This window comes from Anarrhichthys ocellatus, unplaced genomic scaffold, assembly GCF_004355925.1.
Source record: "Anarrhichthys ocellatus isolate YVR2014 unplaced genomic scaffold, GSC_Weel_1.0 scaffold7, whole genome shotgun sequence".
In the NCBI taxonomy this organism is placed as follows: domain Eukaryota; kingdom Metazoa; phylum Chordata; class Actinopteri; order Perciformes; family Anarhichadidae; genus Anarrhichthys; species Anarrhichthys ocellatus.
This window is the reverse complement of record NW_022280037.1, coordinates 1,733,600-1,755,009: the sequence shown is the minus strand read 5'-3', so window position 1 is coordinate 1,755,009 and position 21,410 is coordinate 1,733,600. Positions and strand designations below refer to the sequence as shown.

The window sequence follows — 21,410 nt, the reverse complement described above, 5'->3', positions numbered from 1 at the left end:
TGTATGTATGTATATATGTATATGTATGTATATTCCATACGAGGTTGTCATAGTCCAGTTCAGCCAAACTCAATTTCGAGCTGCTTTAGAATTGGATTAGCATGCTGAGTCAGAGGGGTCACCGTGCCACATGTCACCAAAAGCCCTGAAATGAGCACAGTTGCGAGGCAGATAAGTGTCACACCGGTCTCACAGCATACCAGTAGAGGCCATGACACGCACCGACTGTTTGGTCTTCTGAGCTGTAGCCTGCTGGAACGTTATGGACACAATGAATCCTGTCAGAAAACTGTCATCAAACTCTCATATATGATCTTTATGAGAGGAAAAGCAGAGCACCCTACCGAATTATTCGTGCCCAAATGTGATTTTTGTTTCCCACCTGAGTGAATTCTCCGTTGGGTTTCATACCATTGAGCCACTGGCTGTTTGAGTCGCACTACTAACGCAGGAATAGACTCGTTCCAATGCTGCCTCTGTATTTGATGTAATCCGGACACACGCTTGTGGAATCCTTAAATGAAGATCTCAGGTGTAGTCGGTGTTCTCACAATATGTGAACGCAGTCTCTTTTTCTCTGCTTTAATTCGGTGCTTTGCTAAATGTTTCGATCTTGTGTAACATTACTGTGTAAAATGTCCGTGTGTGACCTCCTCCACCTAGAGACGAGGTGTTCCCGAACAGTCTGTTCTCATTCTCGTTGAATGTGTCTCGTCTCGGCAAACAATCTAATCTTCAAACTAGTCTCTAAATTCTCCTCCATGACACCACCAGATCAAGTTCATACTGTGAATTACATTCAGCATTGAGATGGTCGACACTTTTGTTCTCGATTGTCATTATGTGTGTTAAAAATGGGATCTGTAATGCAGCCCTGAATTCTTGATAGCCAGCGTTCTTCAGTGACTCTGAACTGTGAGTCAACACCAACACAGCAAGACGGTAACACCCCCAGCTTCAGTGTGTCTGGGTTCACATCTCTTCTCTGCTCTTTACACCGTTACTGTTACACTCAGAACTGTCCCTTTTATAAAGCAACAACAGGAAGGAAGTAAAATGACTCCGAGGTAAATATGTGATGTAATAAATTAACAGCAATATTAGTCATCGCGCTGTAAGTGATAATGAAGCTATTGGAGTAATAATAATGAAGCTGCAACAGTCTGAAATAATGTAGTGGAAGTAATCCCCCAATCATAGTATATCATACAACTGAATTACAGAACATACATGAGTGTATCCCTGAGAAATTAAAGTAAACCAAGTCTAGTAACTAGAATTACAACCGTCATAGCCCCCTTTCTACAACACACTTTGATTTACAGAGAGGTTGTTACTGTCACGTAGGTTATTTGAGTATTGTGCAACCCTGTTAGGTTCATAGTGTGAAACATGTGTATATATATAAATCTACTTTCCATCTAGGTTCTGCACCGCCTCAGAAGCCCCAATCCTCCAGAAGGAGGGAAACCCCTGCACGCCTCAGAAGAAGTGGAAGCCTCAACTTGGACCCCGACATCTTTAAAACCACTAACTTCTCCGACCCAGATGTTGGTAAGGAGTCATTACTTCACAAAGATCTGCTTGTAAAAAAACTTTATTTTGCATACTTATGGCAAGAAGAAAATCAGGATAACAAAGCACTTGGGTCCTTTTAAATGGAAAGTTTTCAACATCAAGACAGTCGGGAACCGTATTTCCACCGTGTTACCTTTTTTATCGACTCAGTATTTCATGGTTCCTGACATGTTAATGCTCCATCTCACAGCGGCGCCTAAGGGACGCATACTCTCGAGGAACCCCAGTGTTGAGCGCACGTTCTCCCTCCCCTCGAACCCCTCCACATCCGGATCCTTCCTGCTGCCCTCCTACCCACTGGCCTCCCTCCCAGGAGGCATGCTTACTCCGACACTGTCCCGCCGCCATGCAGACTCCTCCCTCTCCATGTCCAACACATGGCCCAACAAGAGAGAGAACACCCCTCACCAACGAGACACCAGCCCATGGAGAGACACGACAGGCACAGCAAAGGGTAATTTAATAAAAAAAGACCTAAATTGACATGTGAGCTTTCGGATGAATGTAAAAACGTTGTGGCCTCTTTGTATCTTCTCTTTTATCCTCCATGTTCTTTTATCCTCCATCTTCTACTGCCTTCAGGAGACCATCTCTCCAGCAGATACTCTCCCCGGCCTCTTCGGGCCTCCCTTGTGAGTTCTTCTTCCACTTCGTCTTTCCGCCGGGCTCTGAGCAGCACCAGGGCAACCCTCTCTATCTCGCCAGTTGTCCCACCAGCAGAGCAGGTCCAGTCCCATAATGGCCAGAGGTGCAATGCTCCAGGCAGCCCTCCGAATCAACAGCTAGAGGGGGACCTTCATCTGGACCCTGATGGAATCAGTGTGGCGCAAGAAACTCAAGAGGATGATCCTCTGGACATGCAGGAGGTCAGCAAACGCACTTAAAGAAACACACTCTGCAGGTCCAGGGGTTTGAAGTTTGGCTCCTTTTTAATTATTTGCTTCTCCATGCTCATGCTCATTTGTGTGGTGCTCACAGATGCTGAACTCCCTGCGCTCATTGCGCAACAGTGCTGCCAAGAAGAGGGCCAAGGTGAGCCTTAGCAGTTCAGATCCAGACAGCCCCGACTCAGCTGTGAGGCTGGACCTGGGTCCGGACTCGCCGTCACACAGCTCTCCAATGCTTACCAGCTCAGCCAGTGAGAGCGGTCTGTCCAGTCTGAGCTCAGTCGCCTACTCTAGCTTCAACGGCATCAAAACCAGGTAAGGGCTCTGCATTCTGCTGCATGTAGCAGATGTTGTTATGCTTGTGATCTAACAGTTGGTTCCAGCATTATTTCTCACTCGTCACGTCCGTCAACAGTCCCGGAAACTCTGCTGCTCCAGGAATGAAACCTTGCATTGCGAGAGTGCCTTCTGCAAAACTGAGGTCTTCTGTGGACTTCAGCAGCCTTCAAGGTATCAAAGGGGATAGTACGGTTTTGCCCAAACTATTTTATCATTTACTTTATCTTATTTACACTTTCCCCCCCCCCCCCCAAGGATTGTCACAGAGAAGCGAACTATCGTCTGACGTGGGTGTTGTTGGGCAGAGAGTCACTTACTCCAACGGTACAATCAAAACCGAGGAGGAGAACACAGGACCGTCCGGTCCGCTGGTCAAACCAGCCTTCCGTGAATCCGTCAGAGCTCTGAAGCCTGTCAAAGGTCAGTCAAACTGAGATTTTTCACCTGTATTTACCTGGTAATACTATTTGTTTGCTGAGATAATTAATCAGTATTCCTCTACTTTGATTCTTAGGCTCTCAGAGCTACAGCAGCAGGAACTCGCCTGCCACCGACATGGCTGAAGGAGTCATTGGACGAGGTCAGTTTCTCTAGATCTTGATTTGTACCCATAAGTTATTCTGTTTGTCATATTGTCATGTTACGTTGAAGCATAGCCAGTTTTCAGTGGACATTGTTTTCCCATAATCACAAACTTTCACCGTTATAAAAGAGTTTGAATACATCTCATTACTGATTCTTCCAGCAGTTGAGAAGGTTTGATGTCCACCAGTCATATTACCCATTTAAGTTCTCTGCAAACATCCTCCTCATGCTTCCTAGGCATGTTCGGCACCGCGGTGTTCTCCGGCCGTCCGGGAGCTGTCTCGTCACTTGAGCAGGGTGATTTTGTGACCAGACCCCCCGCTGATCCCTCAGCAGGCATCTACAGCCACGCCGTGTCCAGCTGTCACCTAGACAGTGATGACAGCCCACGTCCAGAGGAGGTTAAGGTTAGTCACACTTTTTCCGAGTAGCTAAATCATAGCACAGCATACAGTTTCCAGTTACTAAAATCCCACCTGGTGTGTTTTCTACCGCTGCATGCACAGCAGAGGGTGAAGAACGCGAGGTTTAGCCGGGACAAGACGGGGCTGCAGTGTCTGGATCAGCAAGAGGGGCAGTGCAGTCAAGTGGACCATACACGAGACCAGATCCGCCAACGCGTTAGACAGATGCTGTCTGACTCACCCACAGAGGAGAATGGAGCATTAATCATCAAAGGCAAGAGAAGATTTGGAAATCTCAAAATAATGTTTTTATTTTTGCTGAAATGTATATTTCATCATTTTTGAATTCTAGCTAGTTTAGATTTTTCTGATTCTTTCTACTTTGGTAATAATTTTTTATCACTTTTGTTGCCATATTAAACTTTTACATTGGATTTTGCTGTCATGTATTTTATTGTATCCTATTTAAAGCAATGAAATCATCCATATATGTAGTTTATACCGTTTGCACCCGGACACTTGAAATGATTTATTTCTGATGTAGATCTGCATCGCAACGGCAGCACACTGGCGTCCACCAAAGCAGACCTTCTCTCCGATGAGCCTCCCATCAGCCCCACCAGTCCTGTCGGCCAACCGGAACCCCAAAGCCCCATCAAGTGCTTCACCCCACCCCACCAGCCGAGCCCCCCCACAGTGCCCCCGAACCCCAAAAACCTGTCCCGTCTTAGGAGGGCCCCTAGCCTCAACAGAACCCGACCATCGCTGTCCCACAGCTCAGGTTAGTCGATCTAAAAAGACTCAATCATGTGTCACTGTGTAGCTTTATAATGTTGCTATGTGTCCTCTCTCAGTGGGTCCGACACTGGCTTGCAGCTTAGCAATATTCCACCGCATTATAAATGGATGAACCAGAGCTTCAACAGGTCTTTGTTAATAGAAAATGTTGAAACATTAATTAGGCTGTCGGAGCCATCGGAGCCATGGGTGAATAAGATGCTTGCTTTTGGGTAATGTGGCAAAATGCTTTGTTTTGACAACCTGCTGTTAATGCACCGCCGCCCACACGCACCGCTCGTTTTCAGACTGATAGAGATGTAACATGAGACCGAATCTGTGTGTTGTTTGGTGTCTGACGGGCCATTTAGATGAGCTTTCCCCTGGTGCTGTGGGTCACAAGAAAAATCTCTCTGAGCCTCCGGAGCTGTGTTCGTTTTCCAAGCCTGACCTGGCACTGACGCAGAGCTTTAACCTGCTGAGCTCCGAGGACTGGTGAGAAACACTTGTTACAGTATCTCAGATGCACTGCTTCCGAGGACAATAGCTTAGATCCATCATACTAATAACTCAAATCCAGGGGTTCTATCGAGGTTGTCGTTTTTTTAATTTTTTTATACATCTTCAGGGAGAAGAAGATCGAGGGTCTGACGTTCCTGCGCAGTCTGGCTCACTACCACTCAGACACACTCCAGGGCAGGCTTCATGATGTCTGCCTGTTTCTCATTCAAGAGGTAATATAACTTGTTATATAACACTCCTACATCATTTTTACTTTTTACTCTATCTCAACTTGAACCGCTTTGCTCCTGATTTATGTTTTGATATCTTTATTTTACAGCTCATTTCTCAGTGTCTTAGTAACGGAATGCTGGAATGCCCCCGTTTCCCCGTTAGGTATTAATAATGTCCGTGTCATTCAGGTGAAGAACCTGCGGTCAAGTGTCTCGAGGGTCGCAGTATGCACGCTGGGCGACCTGTACACCCGCCTTGAGAAGGCAATGGACCAGGAGCTGGAGGGGACGGTGAAATCGTTACTGCTGAAGGCCGGGGAGAGTAACGCCTTCATTAGGCAGGATGTAGAGGCAGCACTGGGCTGCATGGTCCAGCACTGCACACCGACTCGTGGCATCAACGCTTTACTCTCTGGGGGACTCAGGTCAGTGTGTATCTCTCTGCACACACACACACACACGGTGAAGTGCTGTTTCACTGCACTTGTTCATCTTTTGATTTCTGAACTGGTTTCCCCTCTCCTGATAGTCACCTCAATGCAGTGGTGAGAAGATGCGCCGCCCAGCACCTGGCTAATCTGGTGGAGAAGGTTGGTGCTGCCCGCCTTCTGTCTGGAGGTAAAGATCTCACCGACAGAATCCTCCCTGCCGTCACCAAGCTGGCGCAAGACTCCTCACAGGAAGCCAGGTACACTTTGGTTTTGTTGCCGCATGCACCAGTTAGGTTCGTACACAAGGATTTGATTTTAACTTTTTAGGTCAGCACAAATTTGATGAGATTCATGAATATTTCCTGATTTTACATGGTTGGCACGTGCCATAAAATCCACCGAGTGACCAGAAAATTAGAATGTAATGTAATGCAATCCAAACTCATAATGTTTTTGTCGACTCTATCGGAGATGATTTTACTTGTTTTTGATGCCATGGTTTGTTGGTGAGATTTGTAATATTGTGTTGTCCCATGTATGTAAATAGGACTATTACTGAAATGGATATCTAAAAACAAAACAGCTGATTTATGGACCTGACATCTGCAAGGCCAACAATGACATCGCAGCTTGGAAGCTGGAATTTACGCAAGAGAGAGACTGTTAATAACTAAACTTAAGTGTCTGGGTTCACACTATCAAACTGGTTCCACCCACAGGTACTTTGGGCGTCGAATGCTGCTGTCCCTGTCTTCCCACCCTGACTTTGACAAGATCCTGGAGAAATACATCCCCAACAAAGACCTGCCAACTGTCAGAGACACCGTCTTCACTCTCAAGACAAAGGTGCAACTTTTTTTTCTGTATGTCTTTTATAACATTTATGGTGCTTTAGCTAAATGGTCACACCGTCATCTTAACTGGAGATTGTTTTTTTTTTAGGGTCTTGGTGAGATGCCCCAGGAAACCCAGTCGGCCAGGGGTAGACGCTCCCTCCCAGGCAGCGGTACAGTCAGGGCCTCCTCTCTCACCAGAGAGCCCCTCAACCAGACCAGCCGGTGGGTGTAAACATGAAGCAGCACTGTACACTGTACAACACTAACTTCAGCCTTTTAAGCAAAGCTGTCGCTAAACACAAAGTGTATGACGCATATAGAAAGTACCAAGTTATTCATACCTACTCACAGGTTTGTAAAAGTAAACCGTTCGATGTACTTTGCATCATCTACATTCTACAGGGAGTCTAATAGCCATTACAGCTGCAAAGCTCAGACACAGAGTATTGCAGACAAGAACGAATACATCAAGCAGATCTCAGGTCTGCTGGGTTCAAAGGACTTCAGAGAGAGGATCAAGGGAATCGACCAGCTTGTGGCCGACTGCCAGCACAACCCCAACATGGTCATCAATAGTATATTCCCGGTTGGTACTAGCATTTGTTTCTTTTTAAAGCCTATCAATATTTCATTGTCGTGGTTCTCAGTTATCGCCACAATGTCTCTCTTTCACCTTTTTTTTCTTTTCCCTCCGGTTTGCCTTCTTTCAGCTGTTCGATGCGTTCAAGGCCCGGCTGCAGGAGTCCAACAGCAAGGTCAACCTGTACGCCCTCCAGTCTCTACAGAAAATCATCCACTTGTTAAAGGACAACCTGTCCCAAGTGGTCAACATCCTGGTCCCAGCAATCATGGACAATCACCTCAACTCCAAGAACAACGCCATCTACTCTGCTGCTATTGGAGTTATTGACGCACTTATTTCAAATCTTGGTACTCGTTTTGAGCCTTCAAATATCTCTGGTAGAAGTGAATTGCGAGGCTTAGTCTAATCGGAGAACTGTCTTTATATGACTTTGTGATTGTCTTTGTTTCCGTGACAGATAACATACTTCTTCTTCAGCCTTTCTGCACCAAGGCTCAGTTCCTAAACGGCAAAGCAAAGGTGGATCTTATCGGAAAGGTTGCCGGTATGTATGTTTTAATAATTCTGAATACTGCAGTAGTTTCAGCCTTGGCTCTTTGTGTCTGACCACCTCTTTCTTCTCGCTTTCTGTTCCCAGATCTTGTGATGGAGCTCTACCCTCGCAAGCCCCAGATGGTGGAGCAGAAAGTGCTTCCCTTGCTGTGGCTCCTCCTGGGCACCTCCAGCCACAGTGGCACCGTTCATGGCCGGGGCGGCAGCGTGAGGGGTGCTACCGCCAGCCTGTGCCAAGCCCTTTACACCCAGATGGGGCCCAGTCTGACCGAGTGTGCTGCGTCCCAGCCTGCCAATGTCCATAAAGGTTTAAATGAGGTCCTGAGGACCTTATCCTAAAGGTAAAACAGAATCCAAACACACCCTGATGTTGGAAGAGAATAACTTCTTAACACTAACCTTACTTGAAGACAGAGATGTTCTACATTTCTTATATAGTGCCTGCACTTTTGTATCAATAAAGAGAAAGTCCTTCAAAGAAATAGGAGCTCTTAATCTTATATCAGTGAGATTTCCTCTGGTACAGAAGCATGGACAGTTGTAACACATATTCAACCTGCTCTCTTTGCACTTTGAAAAAGGTAGCTCATTATCATGATAGATTTCATGAGTTTTACATTTTACCATCCTATGATTGTCATTGCTTTTTTTTTTTTTTTTTTCATAATCTTAACATGTACTGTAGACAAATCAGACACTATTGCGGAATGTAAGATTGAAATGCACAAAAGACGAGGAAGACAGGGACCCGATGGGTGTATATTTTTGCTGTTTCATCAAATGTGATGTGATATTTTCAAAATGTCTTATGTAGTTTTTTTTGTGAATTGAGATTAACAAAACAAATAGTACAAAATACTTTTGTACAGCTCAAATGTGTATTTGCACAGTATTAGCTTACTCTGTAATCGTATGCTGTATAATGGTACAGTTTATAATTTATCTAATGTGTAATGCTTTCAAAGTCTTGTTCATGATGTGCTGAGTTGGTACCTTCTGTCTTTTTTTTGCATGACCAAAATTTACTGGCAGGCTCGAAATTGTTTATATTTTTGTTAAGTATATATACATACATACATACACACACACACATATACATACACACACATAAACATATGTATGTGTGTATGTGTGTGTATATATATATAATATATACACGTGTGTGTGTGTGTGTATGTGTATATATGTATGCATGTATATATATGTGTATATATATATATATGTGTGTATATATGTGTGTGCGCGCACACGCACTGATGCCTGGATCAAGGTTGGGTCAGAACCAGTTCTCCTGGATCCAGCGTGAAAGGAAAAGGAGTTCAGTTTTACTCCAGCTGTTGCCTGAGAAACAGTGAAGGCCCAGATGTGATTATGTCTCAGTATAGTGCCAGACTTCAAGTAGCCTTTTAACTCATTGTTAAATTATATTGAACTTGTTTGTGAGCAAGAGACAGATAGATATATATATATATATATATATATATATAAATAAAGTGTTTTATTTATGTAAAACCAACTTCCCGGTGTCTCATCTGTTAAGGTCTAATCTTTTTAAAGGGGTAATTGAATTTTACTCAAGAAACACACATTCTGTGCCTTTAAGTTTCCTAATTTACTTTTATTACTGAACACACAAGATTCTTCACAGGTTTTCCATTGTTTTGACAGTCAATACATAATGAGAGAGAGAGAGAGAGAGAGAGAGATATGAATTAGCCCTTTTAATGTGTACAGAACATTGCAGGCTGTAAAAGATGTTTGATGGAGTAACCAGTATATAAATGTATTATGGAACCAAATGCACCAATCACTTGACATGCTGTGATTTTTCTGATCACTCATAACCTTATTAAACTTGTCAGGAATTAAATATCATGGCCATAGTACACTGCTACTAAGTCTGGAATTAATACAACGCAAATCATTTGGTTATAAAAGTAGCTGCCATTTTGAAATTGTACTGTACAGAGACTTCTTCCAGCCGCATTAACTCTTTGAATGTGCTATCCAACAACACGGTGCCATACATGTTACAGTAGGTCATTTTAGAGGGTAACCCTGATAAAGTACTCACAAAATCCTCCAAGTTATTCTGACCCATCAGTGTCAAATACAGTAGCTGGATTTCACACTGGCAAAACATAAATCATTTCACATGCAAGTTCATCAAACATACATTTTTGTATCCGTTCACATAGACCCTTTAAAATGTATCAAAGCCAGTATTTATTTTTTCCAGTATGAAACTTTAAAAGCAAAGCTATAAAAACAAGGTAGTGCTTTCAGAATATTAGCAAAAGTTCAAACTCCCTTTTAAAGTTACGAGCTAACTACAGTGGTGTTGTCGACGAGTGCTAACATTTCTTAACAGAGAGGCAAACCTTCTGAAACGATGCAACAGACAAAGGCATACTGTGAAATCAACTTCATGACATTTGCTTTTGGGACGCAGCGAACTAAAGCTTACACTTGGTTTCATTTATTTTTTTCCGAAATGATGTAACGAGTAACTGGAGCCAAGTTAGTTTGTGCCAAGAACATGCTAAAAACCTGGACACAACGTATTCCATCTAACAAGTGTTCAGTAAACCCTCCGATCGCTTCTTGTGCTTTAACTAAGGGGCTTACGGTTTTGGTTGAGTGTTCATTTAATGCTCTGCTGCTTCAAGTCTCTATATTGTTTCCTCCGCTTCACCGACCAAATGGAACAAAGAGCTCCTCCTCCTCTTGTGGATCTTTCCCTTCTGTTACTAAGGCAGCTGGATCAATGCCATGGCAACCTGGACTGGTTAGATGTTGGGAGAAGATGAGTGTGCGGTCGCCGTCCTCCGCACCTCACTTCGTCAGGGACCAGACGTCTTGGGCAGGTCCTGGTTCTCAGCCAAGTGGAGCTTTTGTCTGAACACATTAAGGATTCACACAGACAAACACTGAAGTAAAAATAATTATTTAAAACCAGTGTCTGCGCCTGGAGTGCTGGGTGATTCCCATAAAAACAGCAAAAACAGTGATTGAATGGAGGAAAAGGATACATCGAGGTGCTGAGCTCCTCCAGCTGCAGGAACAAATGGGAGAAAAGTGTGAGAGGTGTAATGGAAATAGAAACAGACAAGATTAGAACACGGTGTGGTAGTACAGGGGACTAATCACCAACTGATCATATTACATAACAGCCTGTGTGTGTGTGTGTGTGTGTGTGTGTGTGTGTGTGTGTGTGTGTGTGTGACGTCAATATTTGAGTCAGACCGTGTGGTTTACAAAAGTCACTTCACAGCCCGTCTGCTCCGAGGCACAGTTCTCCTCCGCCGCCGCAGCCAGCAAGTATTCCTGGCAGCAGTGTCTGCAGCGAGCTGAAGGCTTGTTCTCACTTCCCTCACACATCGCACTGCAACTTCCCCTCAGCGAACATACCGGCCTCAGGCGGGGGCAACCAGCGCCACACAACACCCTAACAATAGAAACGCTTTCAAGGCATTCTTGGACGACACTCAGCTGTTTGTGCTGGATAGTAATCCACATTTAACACATAGAAGACACTCAGCAGAGCATTCCGACTCACGTCAGACGGGCAGATGTGCTTTAATGGCTCACAGCTGTGAAGAGTGAAAGGAAGACAAGATAGGTTTGGTTCTTGCTGTGTGTCATGACCGTGACTCGTTAACACGGCACAGATGTGATAAATGCCTCTTAAAAGAACAAAAGAAAAGAAAGCATATTTTCACTATTCCCCTGATGACAATGACAGTTAATAACTGAAGTGCTCCCATGACATAATCATGTCATTTTCTCCAGGTTTTTATTATATTATTGTTTTTGAAGGGAAAATAAAGTGTTTTGGCCAGAGTTGAGAATAAAAACTAAATGTGTGGAACAAGCTGGGACATGCCCAGATGTTCTATGTCTGAAACACACTTATTCAAATAAATCAAAGTGCATTGGTGCATTGGACATAAGGTTTTAAAATAAGAGATTTACTGATGGATAGAAGTCAAAAACTGAGAATTAACCTAATGGAGGGTTTGATTATTTCTTTAACTTAAAATGTCTCTGAAATAGTGAAATCATTTGTTTGTTTAAATATTTTACTCCACAGCCTCCAGTTTGTGAAACCAACTAAACCAGAGCAGACTGTCAGAGTAGAGTTTTAGTGTCACGTGATGCTGTTTCAGTGACGCGACCACCACGGCAGAGGATAATGTAACACGCGATGTATTGTAATTTAGGGGGTCGTTTTGGCATGCAAAAATGTGCAATTTAAAATAAATGTGCAGAGTATTAAAAATGCAAACACAGATGAGCATGACCTTTGCTGCTGTGGTCTGCGCTTACGTTACAGAGCAGGTGCTCCAGGTTGTGGTCGGAGGCACACTTCCTCTGGTCCTCTGAGAGCTCCTCCACGTGGCTGTCCAGGCTGAAGTGCAGTCGTGCCAGCTTCTCCTGCATCTCACGCACATGCTCCAGCTGCTCAAAGGAGCACACCTTTCCTAGAAAACCAGTAACCGTGTAACTTTTCTTTTTTGCAGAAGGATTACAGCAAAGTCTTGAGTATTTCCATGGCAACAGAAGTGTAAAAATAGCCCCACAACTATCTGATTTCAGTTCACTTTTTCAACTGGCTTTATTTTCCGGCCGTAACAGAATATTCCCTCGGTGGCCTCTCTAATCGAGGTCGTCTTACCGAAAGCCTGCAGTTTGCCCGAGTGGAAGTCGTTGAGGAGGTTGAGGAGGCCTCCCTCCATCTCTCTCACGTCTGAGACGTCTGTGAGGAACGAGTGCTGCAGGGGGGAAGACTGCACTACTCTACTGGGCCCTGCAGGCTGGGGGGCCCGGGGCTTCTCCTTGTGGGGCCTGAAGACAAACAAACAAACAGAAACATCACGCGCATACCTAATCTGTTCTTGTAAATCACTATCCTGCCTTCAATCGACTCGTCGCATGCAAACAGTGCTTTCACAATATCACTGTGTAACAGACATTACCGAGTCAGTCTGTTGCTGTTCTGACTCTGTTGCAATGGGCTTAACGTTACAGCTCAATGCACCACAGCTATTTGATTTCAATTTGATTCAGTTTGTTTAGTATTTAGCATCTTAGCTAAATGCTAAACATTTGTTTTGCAATCGCTATTATCCAATAAATGCCAGTTGTTCAGCAAAAGATATAGTCACGCTTTCAAAACAAATTCTTTCCGACGTGATATTAAATATTACTAAAGTGGACGTTCCCCTGTATTTTTAAACGTCAATGCAAAGCGAGTGTAGTGTATCTATTTCCAAGGCACTTTAAAGATAACGCACACTTTCTACTACACTCAGATGTAGCATTAACTACTTCAGTCAGTTATCTGTTTATGGATGAGATGATGGGACATTAAAAGGCAAAGAACATGTGCAGCAGCTGTTCATAACTACTATTGGCTCTCTACGACACAAACCTGGTGGTCTTCGGTGGCGCTACGACGGTGAACACCTCTTTGGGCTGTCCTGCAGCTCCTATGGACCGCTTAAACTTGCCTCTGTTCTTGGGGGAGGGGGGCTGCGGCAGGCCGAGAGAGAAGGTGGCACTTTTGCTGGCAGGCAGGACGGAGACTTTGCGGGGGTTGACGGGGGGAGGAGGGGGCTGGGGGAGGGTCACCTTTGGGCTCCGCTTCTTGCGTTTGTCTTCCATTATCATTTATCTTTGAAGTGAAGCACTCTGGGGGGAGAACTGCCTGGCTGGCGTACAGGACGTCCTGAAGCAAACCAAAAGGTAGGACGTTGAAAACCTGCAGTCTTCCCCCTCCCTGAGAAAAGGGCTCCGTGGAGACTGAGCCAAAATCGGTGCTGCAGCTGAGGATTCTCCACTCTGAAAAAAAAAAAAAAAAAAAAAAGCATTTAGTTTACCAGCATCCCTAGGTCATCACAACAATACACATGTCACAGACTAATCTAAATCATCAGTGTTAGCGGGCTGCTACAGTGAGGAAGATTATGTGATTGCATTTAGAGGACATTTTCAAATGGAAGCAATTTTCTGACTTTTTTTTTTTTTTTTAAAAGAGTGTGAAACAGTGGCCTAGAAAGATATTTTTAGAGCAGCCTCGAAGTGGAAATAGCTCAGAGAAGATGTGTGAACTGAAGGACACCTATTTCCAATTATTATTCCAGACAAACAAACCGATTATATGCTACAAAAACCAAACGAGCTACACTGCAGAGGCTTTGTTTTTATCTTCACTTCAGATAAATGCACAGATAGGTAACATGAATCCTTAAAGGAGCATACAGCTTTCAGACTAATGGCTGAAGGAGAAAATCAATATACTGCATTATTATTGAGATCTCCCACTAGGATAGTGGAGTTTAAAGGTCATACCCTCATCTAGCTACACCCAGTTTGTGACCAGAACAAAAACAAACACATTTTACAAGCTGAAGTGGCCCAACTAAATGCAATAGCCCTGCAATAAATGTATATATTTTACTATAAATTAAAAGGTTGTATTGCAAGACTGTTGGATTACAATAGTCTCTCGTCTGAGGTTCACTTATATGTGTAGTATTGTATATTTGGCTCATTGATATCAGTACCTACTGCAGTAGAGTGGTTGTTTATTGTTATCAACAGCCACAGTGAGTGCATTAATGTCACTGTGGTGTCGGCACTGGGCCTAAATATCGCTTCATGCTATTACAATGTGATGAAATAACTGTTATAATAGCAGTTATCTGCCTCCGTTCAGAGTAACGTTAGAATCCAAAGATGGCCACTACAGTAAAACACAATGGCAACTTTACACGCTTATCGACATTCTTATTTACTTGGATTGTATTAACCCTGTAGAAAAACTGCTTTCACAACAACATGTAGACCGCGGGTTGCTACACTATATTGTTGAATTCAGCGAGAGAAGACGTGTAAACAGATATTTATCATCTACGAGTGACACAAACACGACTTACCGAATCAATTACGCATCAGAAAGCAAACCGGCTGAGCGAAGCGTCAAATTTCTCCTCCCGCCATTTAAAAAACGTCTCAGTAGACCTCACGTGAACTAATCTTTATAAACCACAGTTTAGCTGCTGAATTCTGCCCGCTGTAGCACAGGTGTACATATATATTATAATCACTGGTCCAATGTAAAGCGCGACATCGATGCGCTCGTCTCGTGCGCAACTGTTGTGTTGTATCCGTCTTAAAGGGACAGTCCTCTCCTCTGTGTGTGTGTGTGTGTGTGTGTGACAGTTAGTATCACTGTTTACTCTTCGTGTCATACAGGTGCGACCAACATCCTGCCATGGTACTGAATGAATCAGCTGATGATGCAAATATCTTTTTTCTGTCATAGCCTCCTGGTGGGTTTGCCATTGTAGTTACTCGGCAACTGAAGATATGCACTCAGGCCACATGGCGGCGCCATTGTTCCCCATCTTCCTCTACGATCCTCTCTCTCTCAGTGACACCTTGAAACACGATATACTCCTCTACCTCCATTAGTGTTTTATTCTTATATGCATACACTTCTGTCAGCTAATGGTGGAAAAAGTAGCTTACTCTTATATTTTACTTAAGTAAAAGCAGCAATACCACAGTGTAAAAATATACTCAAAATATACTTAAATTACCAAAAGTAAAAGTGCTCTGTATGCAGAATGGCCTATTTCATATATATCATATCACTGGATTATGATTAGTGACACATTAATGTGTAAGCATCACTGATGATGCAGCTAGTAAAGGTGGAGCTAAAAAGGCCGTTGTAATCTGTACATACAACACCCTCCATCCCCACACTCTCAGCTCGGATATGATAAGAAAAACTTTAATGGGGAAAAAAAAGGAAAGAAACTTGAAGAAGTGCAACAGATGAGGGATCTGTCACTTTATGAAAAGTGTAACCCTACGGATGCGGAAAAAGTCTGTGATCATTTGAATTTCATAATCGTTTCACTTAATCACAACCGAGTACTCTGGGTTGCATTTTCAATACCATTGAATTTATAGCATCAAGTTTAGCATTCCAGAAATATGACTGTTGGATTCCGTTAAAAATCTTTGCTTCCATAAATACTCAAAAGCTGAAAAAGAAAAAAACATACCATGTTGTTATTCAGCAATTATAATTAAAACATAAAAAAATGACTACATTCTCAGCAATGAAGAGTCAATAAGTGCAACCTGTCAATTGAAATTTCCACCTATTGGCTGAGAAATAGTTCAAATTTTGGGTTTAATCTTTTCAGGCACAGAGGTTTCATGTGGTCAGAATGAAAACTAAAGCAAACCTTTAAAGTAATACAAAAATATGTCTTTTAATTATGGCGGATCAGAACAAAAACGTGACACAAAATGCAGTTTGTAGAAAAAATACAGAGCTCTTAGGCATGTTTTTGTTGTTCCAAGGTGAATGCGAACAATAACAAGTCAAATCTAACTGACTTTCTGGTCTGATGAGCTGTTTGAGTACGAGTATGCCTTTCCTAGGACGATTCTGTCTCTGAGCAGCTTGAAGAAGGCGTAGTAGTTGCTGAAGAGAATCAGAGCCAGTGATATCGTCTGATGCCACTTTTCTGAACATATCAACGAGTAGAGCTGGTAGAATATCATGGCACCTTCCAGGATGATGAGTATGTTCAATATTCGTAAAGGCTTGTTAAAGAAGAACTGAGGGGAGGGAAAGTGACAGGATGCAGTCATCAGATAAAGTATGTGCAAGTTGCTGCCTTTTTTTTTTTTTTTTTTTTTTTTTACAAAACAGGCAGTACAGGAAATCTCTAGTGTTCATTTGGGAATACTCACATAGAAGCGATAATGGGATACGTCTGACGGAACTGCAACATTATAGTGACCCATGGCCTTGTAGACGTTTTTATTGTGTTTCACCAGGACTCCCTGGGGCCACATGTACTCTTCTGTCCATCTGGGCAAAGAGAGACAGCAGATTTGGATTAGGACTTGAATCAAATTAGTCCCTAAATGGACCTAGAGTCCAGTGATACACCGTGAGTGGTACATACATGTGCTGAAGAACATTGGAGCAGAGCGAGGGGTCTACTTTCTGCCAGCAGCCCAGGTGAGCTGCAGCCTTGTGAAGCAGGTCGCAGTATCGCGGTGGCAACAGGTGCCTCATGAGGATGACCGACGTACTGACTGACACCAGGATGAACAGCTCACAAGACCAGCGCTTGTCCACGTACTGTGTACTCTGAGAGAAAATATACAGGCGAGGACAAAATAAATAAAAGACAAGTGATATTAAAGAAGTTACAATTAAGACAGTTTCTTACCTTGACAAACCAGACAGGAACGAAGGCCACATAGTAAGCACTGAGCATCGAGCTGACCAGCACCTCCTTCATCCTCCAGTTGAAGTCCATCTTCAGGTACTCCACCTCCTTGCGGATGAGATCCGGGGAGAGGCAGCAGGCGTGAGTCGGCATGGCCTGGACGCCGTACAGCTGGCTGGTGTGCTGCTTCCACGTCTCCTTGAGCACAGTAAAGTAGTCCCTGCCCCGGCCCACGCTGCCCACCTCCTTGGAGCCGATGCTGGCAACGGGGGAGAGCAAACCTGCTCGCCGGAAGTCACAGCTCAGCCGGAAGAATGGAATATACATCCCGAATCTGTGAAGAAAAACAACAGCTTACTTTTATCAATACCTGACGCCTTGCGTCCACACAAGGTTGGTTGAGTTTGTGACACGACAGTCTGCACTGATGTTAAAAAAACAAATATGGCGGCAAATATCTTCGTGGCTTCAGTTAAAATCTACATAATACCACATCATGAAACTTGAAATGCTAAGCACACTCATGCTGCAGAGACACCATGGACAACAGCATCCAAACATCATATTATTAATATTCAATAAACCGGATGTTACAATGCAATGTTTCAATTGAAGCTCTTCACGAGAGTGCTTAAGAGACAACAAGCACCAACAATCATTCAATCCTCAGTTCAGACTACTTTTTTTAGCCCAATTTTTTTTTTTTGCCAACCATATATATACAGCTTGTTTCAGCAAAAACTGTTTCAAACACATTTGATATCCGGCTGTATCCAATCTAGCTCACGAAAGATGGGAAAAATATGAGCGCAAACACATCAGCAGGAACCAAAACAACTGAAGATGGTGAACACAAACTATGAAATACATGCAAGTGCATTGAAACTTTTCTTTAAATGCGTGTGGAAAACATGGAACCACCAAAAATATTTTCTGTCAAACGAGTACGACCCTCTTTGTTCTCCTTGACTCACGGGTAGCAGAGGAAGAGCAAGCTGAGGACAGAGTACGTCCTGAAGAGGTAAATAAGGGAGCGGCACAGGCTCCAGCCCGTCAGCGTGAGCACAGCGAACCGAGCCGTCACCAGAAAGATCGAATGAGGGAAGGATAGTTTCCCGCTCTGTGACGCCTGGGGGGGGACACAGAACAGTCGCATTAATACAACTTTGCCATTAGATTAATATTCAACACGGAACATAATCAAAGAGAAAAAAGCACAGTGCAGGACTCATTTGCATCAAATACAGAGTGATATGACTTCATATTTGAATGTGTAGCAACACGTGTGAGGGACGAGGGCTAAATTCTGAAAAAGGTAGAAGCCAAAAAGTCAATTCTTACCTCTTTAACAATTGCTGCAATTAACCTCCTTGCCAGTATGATGACTGTGAACACCAGCATGTTATAATCAATAAGGTGAAAGTTCTGTGAATAATAAGATGGATTCAGGATTATTCCTCCCACTTACATTATTTTGTCAACAATAATAAGCACAGCCTAAAAATACCAGTTCAGGCTACCAGCAAGATATGCAAATTTCAAAATAGAGATACAGTAATCTACGAAAATAAACATGATCATGAGTCAACAGCTGACCACTGAGTGCTCACCAGTGATGTGTGTGAGGGAGGGTGTGATGGAGGGTACCACCACACAGTCTTGTAGATGTTGACGTAATGGACAAAGAGGGCAATGAGGTGGCAGAAGAAAAGATGGAGCTCGAATAGCACGTTACGATCCATGGACAACTCCGGGATCTTACAGTGCTTCAGAGGAACGACCGTCTGCGCAGCCAGCGGGGGGTTGGACATGCATGTCCCCGAGCCATTCCTGCAGACCAAACACAGCCGTTTTATTATGACGCGTGTATCACTCTGTGGCAATATGGGACAACTGGAGTAGGACACATCCGTGTCATAGGGGTACATCCCAAGTCTCTTATTTGTCATTTCCTCGCTTGAACCAGAAGTTGTTCTGCTCCGCCATATTGATGGCCGTCCCAAAGCTCTTATTTCTGCTCTGAGGAGCGAGGAGGGATCTCTGAGGAGCCATGAGCGAGGACACAGGTGAACAGCCTTCCAGGAAGTTGTTTTAACGGCTGACACGCCCCCTCATTGTTCACCAGTTATGTGATTGGACGCTGCAGCTGATTGGACTGATCTGATTTTTCTAAATATCACTGGAGTTTCATACCAGAGTGAAGACAGATCAGAGACTAAACTCTAGTTTTATATTTGATTAGTTTTCTGATTCATCTAGTTTAAATGTGTTTATTGTAGACTGAACAACAAAAGGACCACAAACAACTTTCTTCATTTATTAGAAAGATTTGTCTTTTCATGATTAGATATTTCCCTCAATAACTTTTATTATGGATACAATTAAAGTCAGAGAGAGCTGGAGAGACGAAACGAGGGTTTGATGAGTTTTATAATTTCAAACATGGAGCCTAATAAATGAATTCCAGTATTCAAGAGAACCCATAATCATATTCTGGGTTATTTAACAATGACGTCACAATCAGAATTTTAAAAAATGTACAGACGCAAATAATTCATGAATAAGACAAATGCATTCTGCCGGTAGAAATCGATCCTGTGCTTATAAACAGAACAGTTTGTTAAACAGGTAACAGAGAGAAAACATCTACAGTGATGATTACTGTGTCTTTATTAGTATTATTAGTTGCTATTATTAAGTACAGTGATCATGTGTACAGACACAAACTACTCTCCAGCTGTTAAAGCAGACTGACAGCTGATCCAGCTGTGATCAGACCCGCCTTCATCAGAAACAGACGTCACTTGGGAGGAACTAAGACGCAAGTGAGGGAAACAGGGATGCAATTAAGAGACTTGGGATGTACCCATAGTTCATTCCTGCAGCCCAGATGAGGGGAAGTCTGTCAAGACTCCAATGTTCATCTCTCAGTGTGTGTTGAAGCAGCGGTGTATCAGAGCTCACCTTGTCCGGGATCGCACCCCTGTGACCGGGGAGCTGGTTGAGTGGTTGCCGTTGCTGACCGAGCCTGGTTCATTGCTTAGTGGAGGTCTGCAGTACGTGGTACGGTTCGCCCCTCTCCTTCCACCAGCCATCGCAGACACACCCACGGCTCACTTCTCCCAGCTGTGCGACCGGTTTTATGATTCGTCTCCTTGTGTTTTAATCTGTTTACAAGGAAGCGGATCACTGTGACTGAGAAGGCCGATCTAGAATGTCAAAAATATGTAGTCATATGTATTGACTAATGGGTGTAAAATGATTTAAATGAGCCTGTGATATGTATCACATAGGGTAGAATTCACCGGCAGAGCATCAGCTAGTAATGAAGTTAATAATAATAATAATAAGTTGCTCAGTGATTGGATTAGTCACAGGGCTGACAATAAGGAGTGGTGCACAGAGTCATAACAACCATTTCATAAATCACATATCTGCAAGTTTAAGGCTTTACGGTAAAAATCAAAGCACGTGCACAGTCCTATAGATCTGCAAGAATAATCTCCCTCGCAAACACACATGATTAGCTGGCGTTGAACAAGTTTGAGATAGCTGCATAGCATCTTTGTATATGCTGCAAGTTGTTTTATTGCGGAAGCTGACATTACAAGCTAGCTAAGAAGCAACTTAATGTGCTCTCTCGGTTCGGTTCGACACATGAGGCAGAGGGCGAAACCAACGTGGACCCGTTCAAAGAGCGACGGACTCCGATCTGTCCGCCAAGACCATGCTTGATTAAATACAAAGATTGAGGCCTAGGCTAGCAGAGTCTCTGAGCAGCTAGCTAGCTCCTAAACAACCTACTGAACAGGCGAGACAAGTGAAGGTAAGCTTACCAGTGGCAGGCTCCGTTATCTGCGCTAGAAGCTGCTCTGTGGCATAAACAAGTTAAACGCAGTAAATTTTCAAAATATGAATTGAAATACTGGCGTGTTTTCCATTGAAATCAGCGAAGACAATCATTGTTGATGTGAAACTAGCCACTGATAGATGGGGGCGCGGAAATGTTAGCGACCTATGGAGAGTCATTTAAAGGGACAGTACACCGATAATCAGGCAGTCAGAGAGGTAGAGCAATGTATTTTGATGATAGGTAATATACTTACATGTATATACAACTTTAGGATCATAACAGTACGTTTTTACGTATTGGGGCTGTTGCAACTATGTTATCGCTATCGATCCTCTTTGAATTGGATATATACTGTGTCTATACTAGTCCGCTTGTGATGTAGCAGCAAGTTGGTTTGATGCAACTTGTTTACACGATTGTAGAGAAAAAAAAAGTATTTTTTGTGAATTTGTATTATTGACTGACTTTTGCTTATAATTGGCCAACATAAGCTATGACAAACAAAAAGGCATGTGGATTTGAATATTTGCAGAATTGTTTTGGGCCACATTTAACCATTACTGGTGTTAAAAAGTTCACCAA

The 21,410-nt window shown here is 43.3% G+C and overlaps 3 protein-coding genes across 4 annotated transcripts in view; 1 reads left to right on the top strand and 2 right to left on the bottom strand.

The window, feature by feature from the left end:
• The window catches only part of togaram1 (TOG array regulator of axonemal microtubules 1), a 27,857-nt gene extending 19,038 nt beyond the window's left edge, over nt 1–8,819 (top strand). Inside the window, exons 4-23 of one of the 2 annotated variants that reach the window (XM_031847076.1) lie at nt 1,426–1,554; nt 1,769–2,032; nt 2,161–2,444; nt 2,557–2,780; nt 2,881–2,975; nt 3,060–3,224; nt 3,319–3,384; nt 3,627–3,796; nt 3,899–4,067; nt 4,338–4,574; nt 4,942–5,065; nt 5,199–5,304; nt 5,494–5,729; nt 5,834–5,992; nt 6,455–6,581; nt 6,678–6,793; nt 6,974–7,157; nt 7,282–7,501; nt 7,612–7,698; nt 7,792–8,819. In XM_031847076.1, coding sequence (XP_031702936.1) covers nt 1,426–1,554; nt 1,769–2,032; nt 2,161–2,444; nt 2,557–2,780; nt 2,881–2,975; nt 3,060–3,224; nt 3,319–3,384; nt 3,627–3,796; nt 3,899–4,067; nt 4,338–4,574; nt 4,942–5,065; nt 5,199–5,304; nt 5,494–5,729; nt 5,834–5,992; nt 6,455–6,581; nt 6,678–6,793; nt 6,974–7,157; nt 7,282–7,501; nt 7,612–7,698; nt 7,792–8,045 — 3,416 coding nt within the window. In that variant the 3' untranslated portion in view covers nt 8,046–8,819. Of the gene's footprint in view, nt 1–1,425; nt 1,555–1,768; nt 2,033–2,160; nt 2,445–2,556; nt 2,781–2,880; nt 2,976–3,059; nt 3,225–3,318; nt 3,385–3,626; nt 3,797–3,895; nt 4,068–4,337; nt 4,575–4,941; nt 5,066–5,198; nt 5,305–5,493; nt 5,730–5,833; nt 5,993–6,454; nt 6,582–6,677; nt 6,794–6,973; nt 7,158–7,281; nt 7,502–7,611; nt 7,699–7,791 lie in introns of both variants that reach the window. The other variant, XM_031847075.1, reaches the window with a different exon arrangement.
• Nucleotides 8,820–9,185: 366 nt separating this feature from the next.
• On the bottom strand, nt 9,186–16,106 carry ccdc28b (coiled-coil domain containing 28B). The gene is made up of 6 exons (XM_031847081.1): nt 14,648–16,106; nt 13,141–13,550; nt 12,385–12,554; nt 12,036–12,190; nt 10,739–10,761; nt 9,186–10,604 (listed from the first exon to the last, which is right to left on the bottom strand). The coding sequence occupies exons 2-6, from the start codon at nt 13,377–13,379 to the stop codon at nt 10,550–10,552; spliced, it is 642 nt and encodes a 213-aa protein (XP_031702941.1). The 5' UTR covers nt 13,380–13,550; nt 14,648–16,106; the 3' UTR covers nt 9,186–10,549.
• A 12-nt stretch (nt 16,107–16,118) lies between these two features.
• On the bottom strand, nt 16,119–20,070 carry tmem39b (transmembrane protein 39B). Its single transcript, XM_031847179.1, has 7 exons — nt 19,940–20,070; nt 18,586–18,805; nt 17,950–18,104; nt 16,976–17,309; nt 16,706–16,893; nt 16,488–16,608; nt 16,119–16,352 (listed from the first exon to the last, which is right to left on the bottom strand). Exons 1-7 carry the CDS (start codon nt 20,068–20,070, stop codon nt 16,119–16,121), a joined length of 1,383 nt encoding a protein of 460 aa, XP_031703039.1.
• Nucleotides 20,071–21,410: the final 1,340 nt, after the last annotated feature.

Bases quoted from the DNA above. Each gene is read 5' to 3' on its own strand.
- ccdc28b (XM_031847081.1), bottom strand. From the start codon at position 13,379: ATGATAATGGAAGACAAACGCAAGAAGCGGAGCCCAAAGGTGACCCTC. The intron at 12,555-13,140 runs GTTTGTGTCGTA...GTTTGTCTTCAG, and splicing joins GCGCCACCGAAGACCACCAG to GCCCCACAAGGAGAAGCCCC. The intron at 12,191-12,384 runs GTAAGACGACCT...CTGGTTTTCTAG, and splicing joins GGGCAAACTGCAGGCTTTCG to GAAAGGTGTGCTCCTTTGAG.
- tmem39b (XM_031847179.1), bottom strand. From the start codon at position 20,070: ATGGCTGGTGGAAGGAGAGGGGCGAACCGTACCACGTACTGCAGACCT. The intron at 17,310-17,949 runs GTGAGTCAAGGA...TTTTCTTCACAG, and splicing joins TTGCTCTTCCTCTGCTACCC to ATTCGGGATGTATATTCCAT. The intron at 16,353-16,487 runs GTGAGTATTCCC...CCCTCCCCTCAG, and splicing joins TATCCCATTATCGCTTCTAT to TTCTTCTTTAACAAGCCTTT.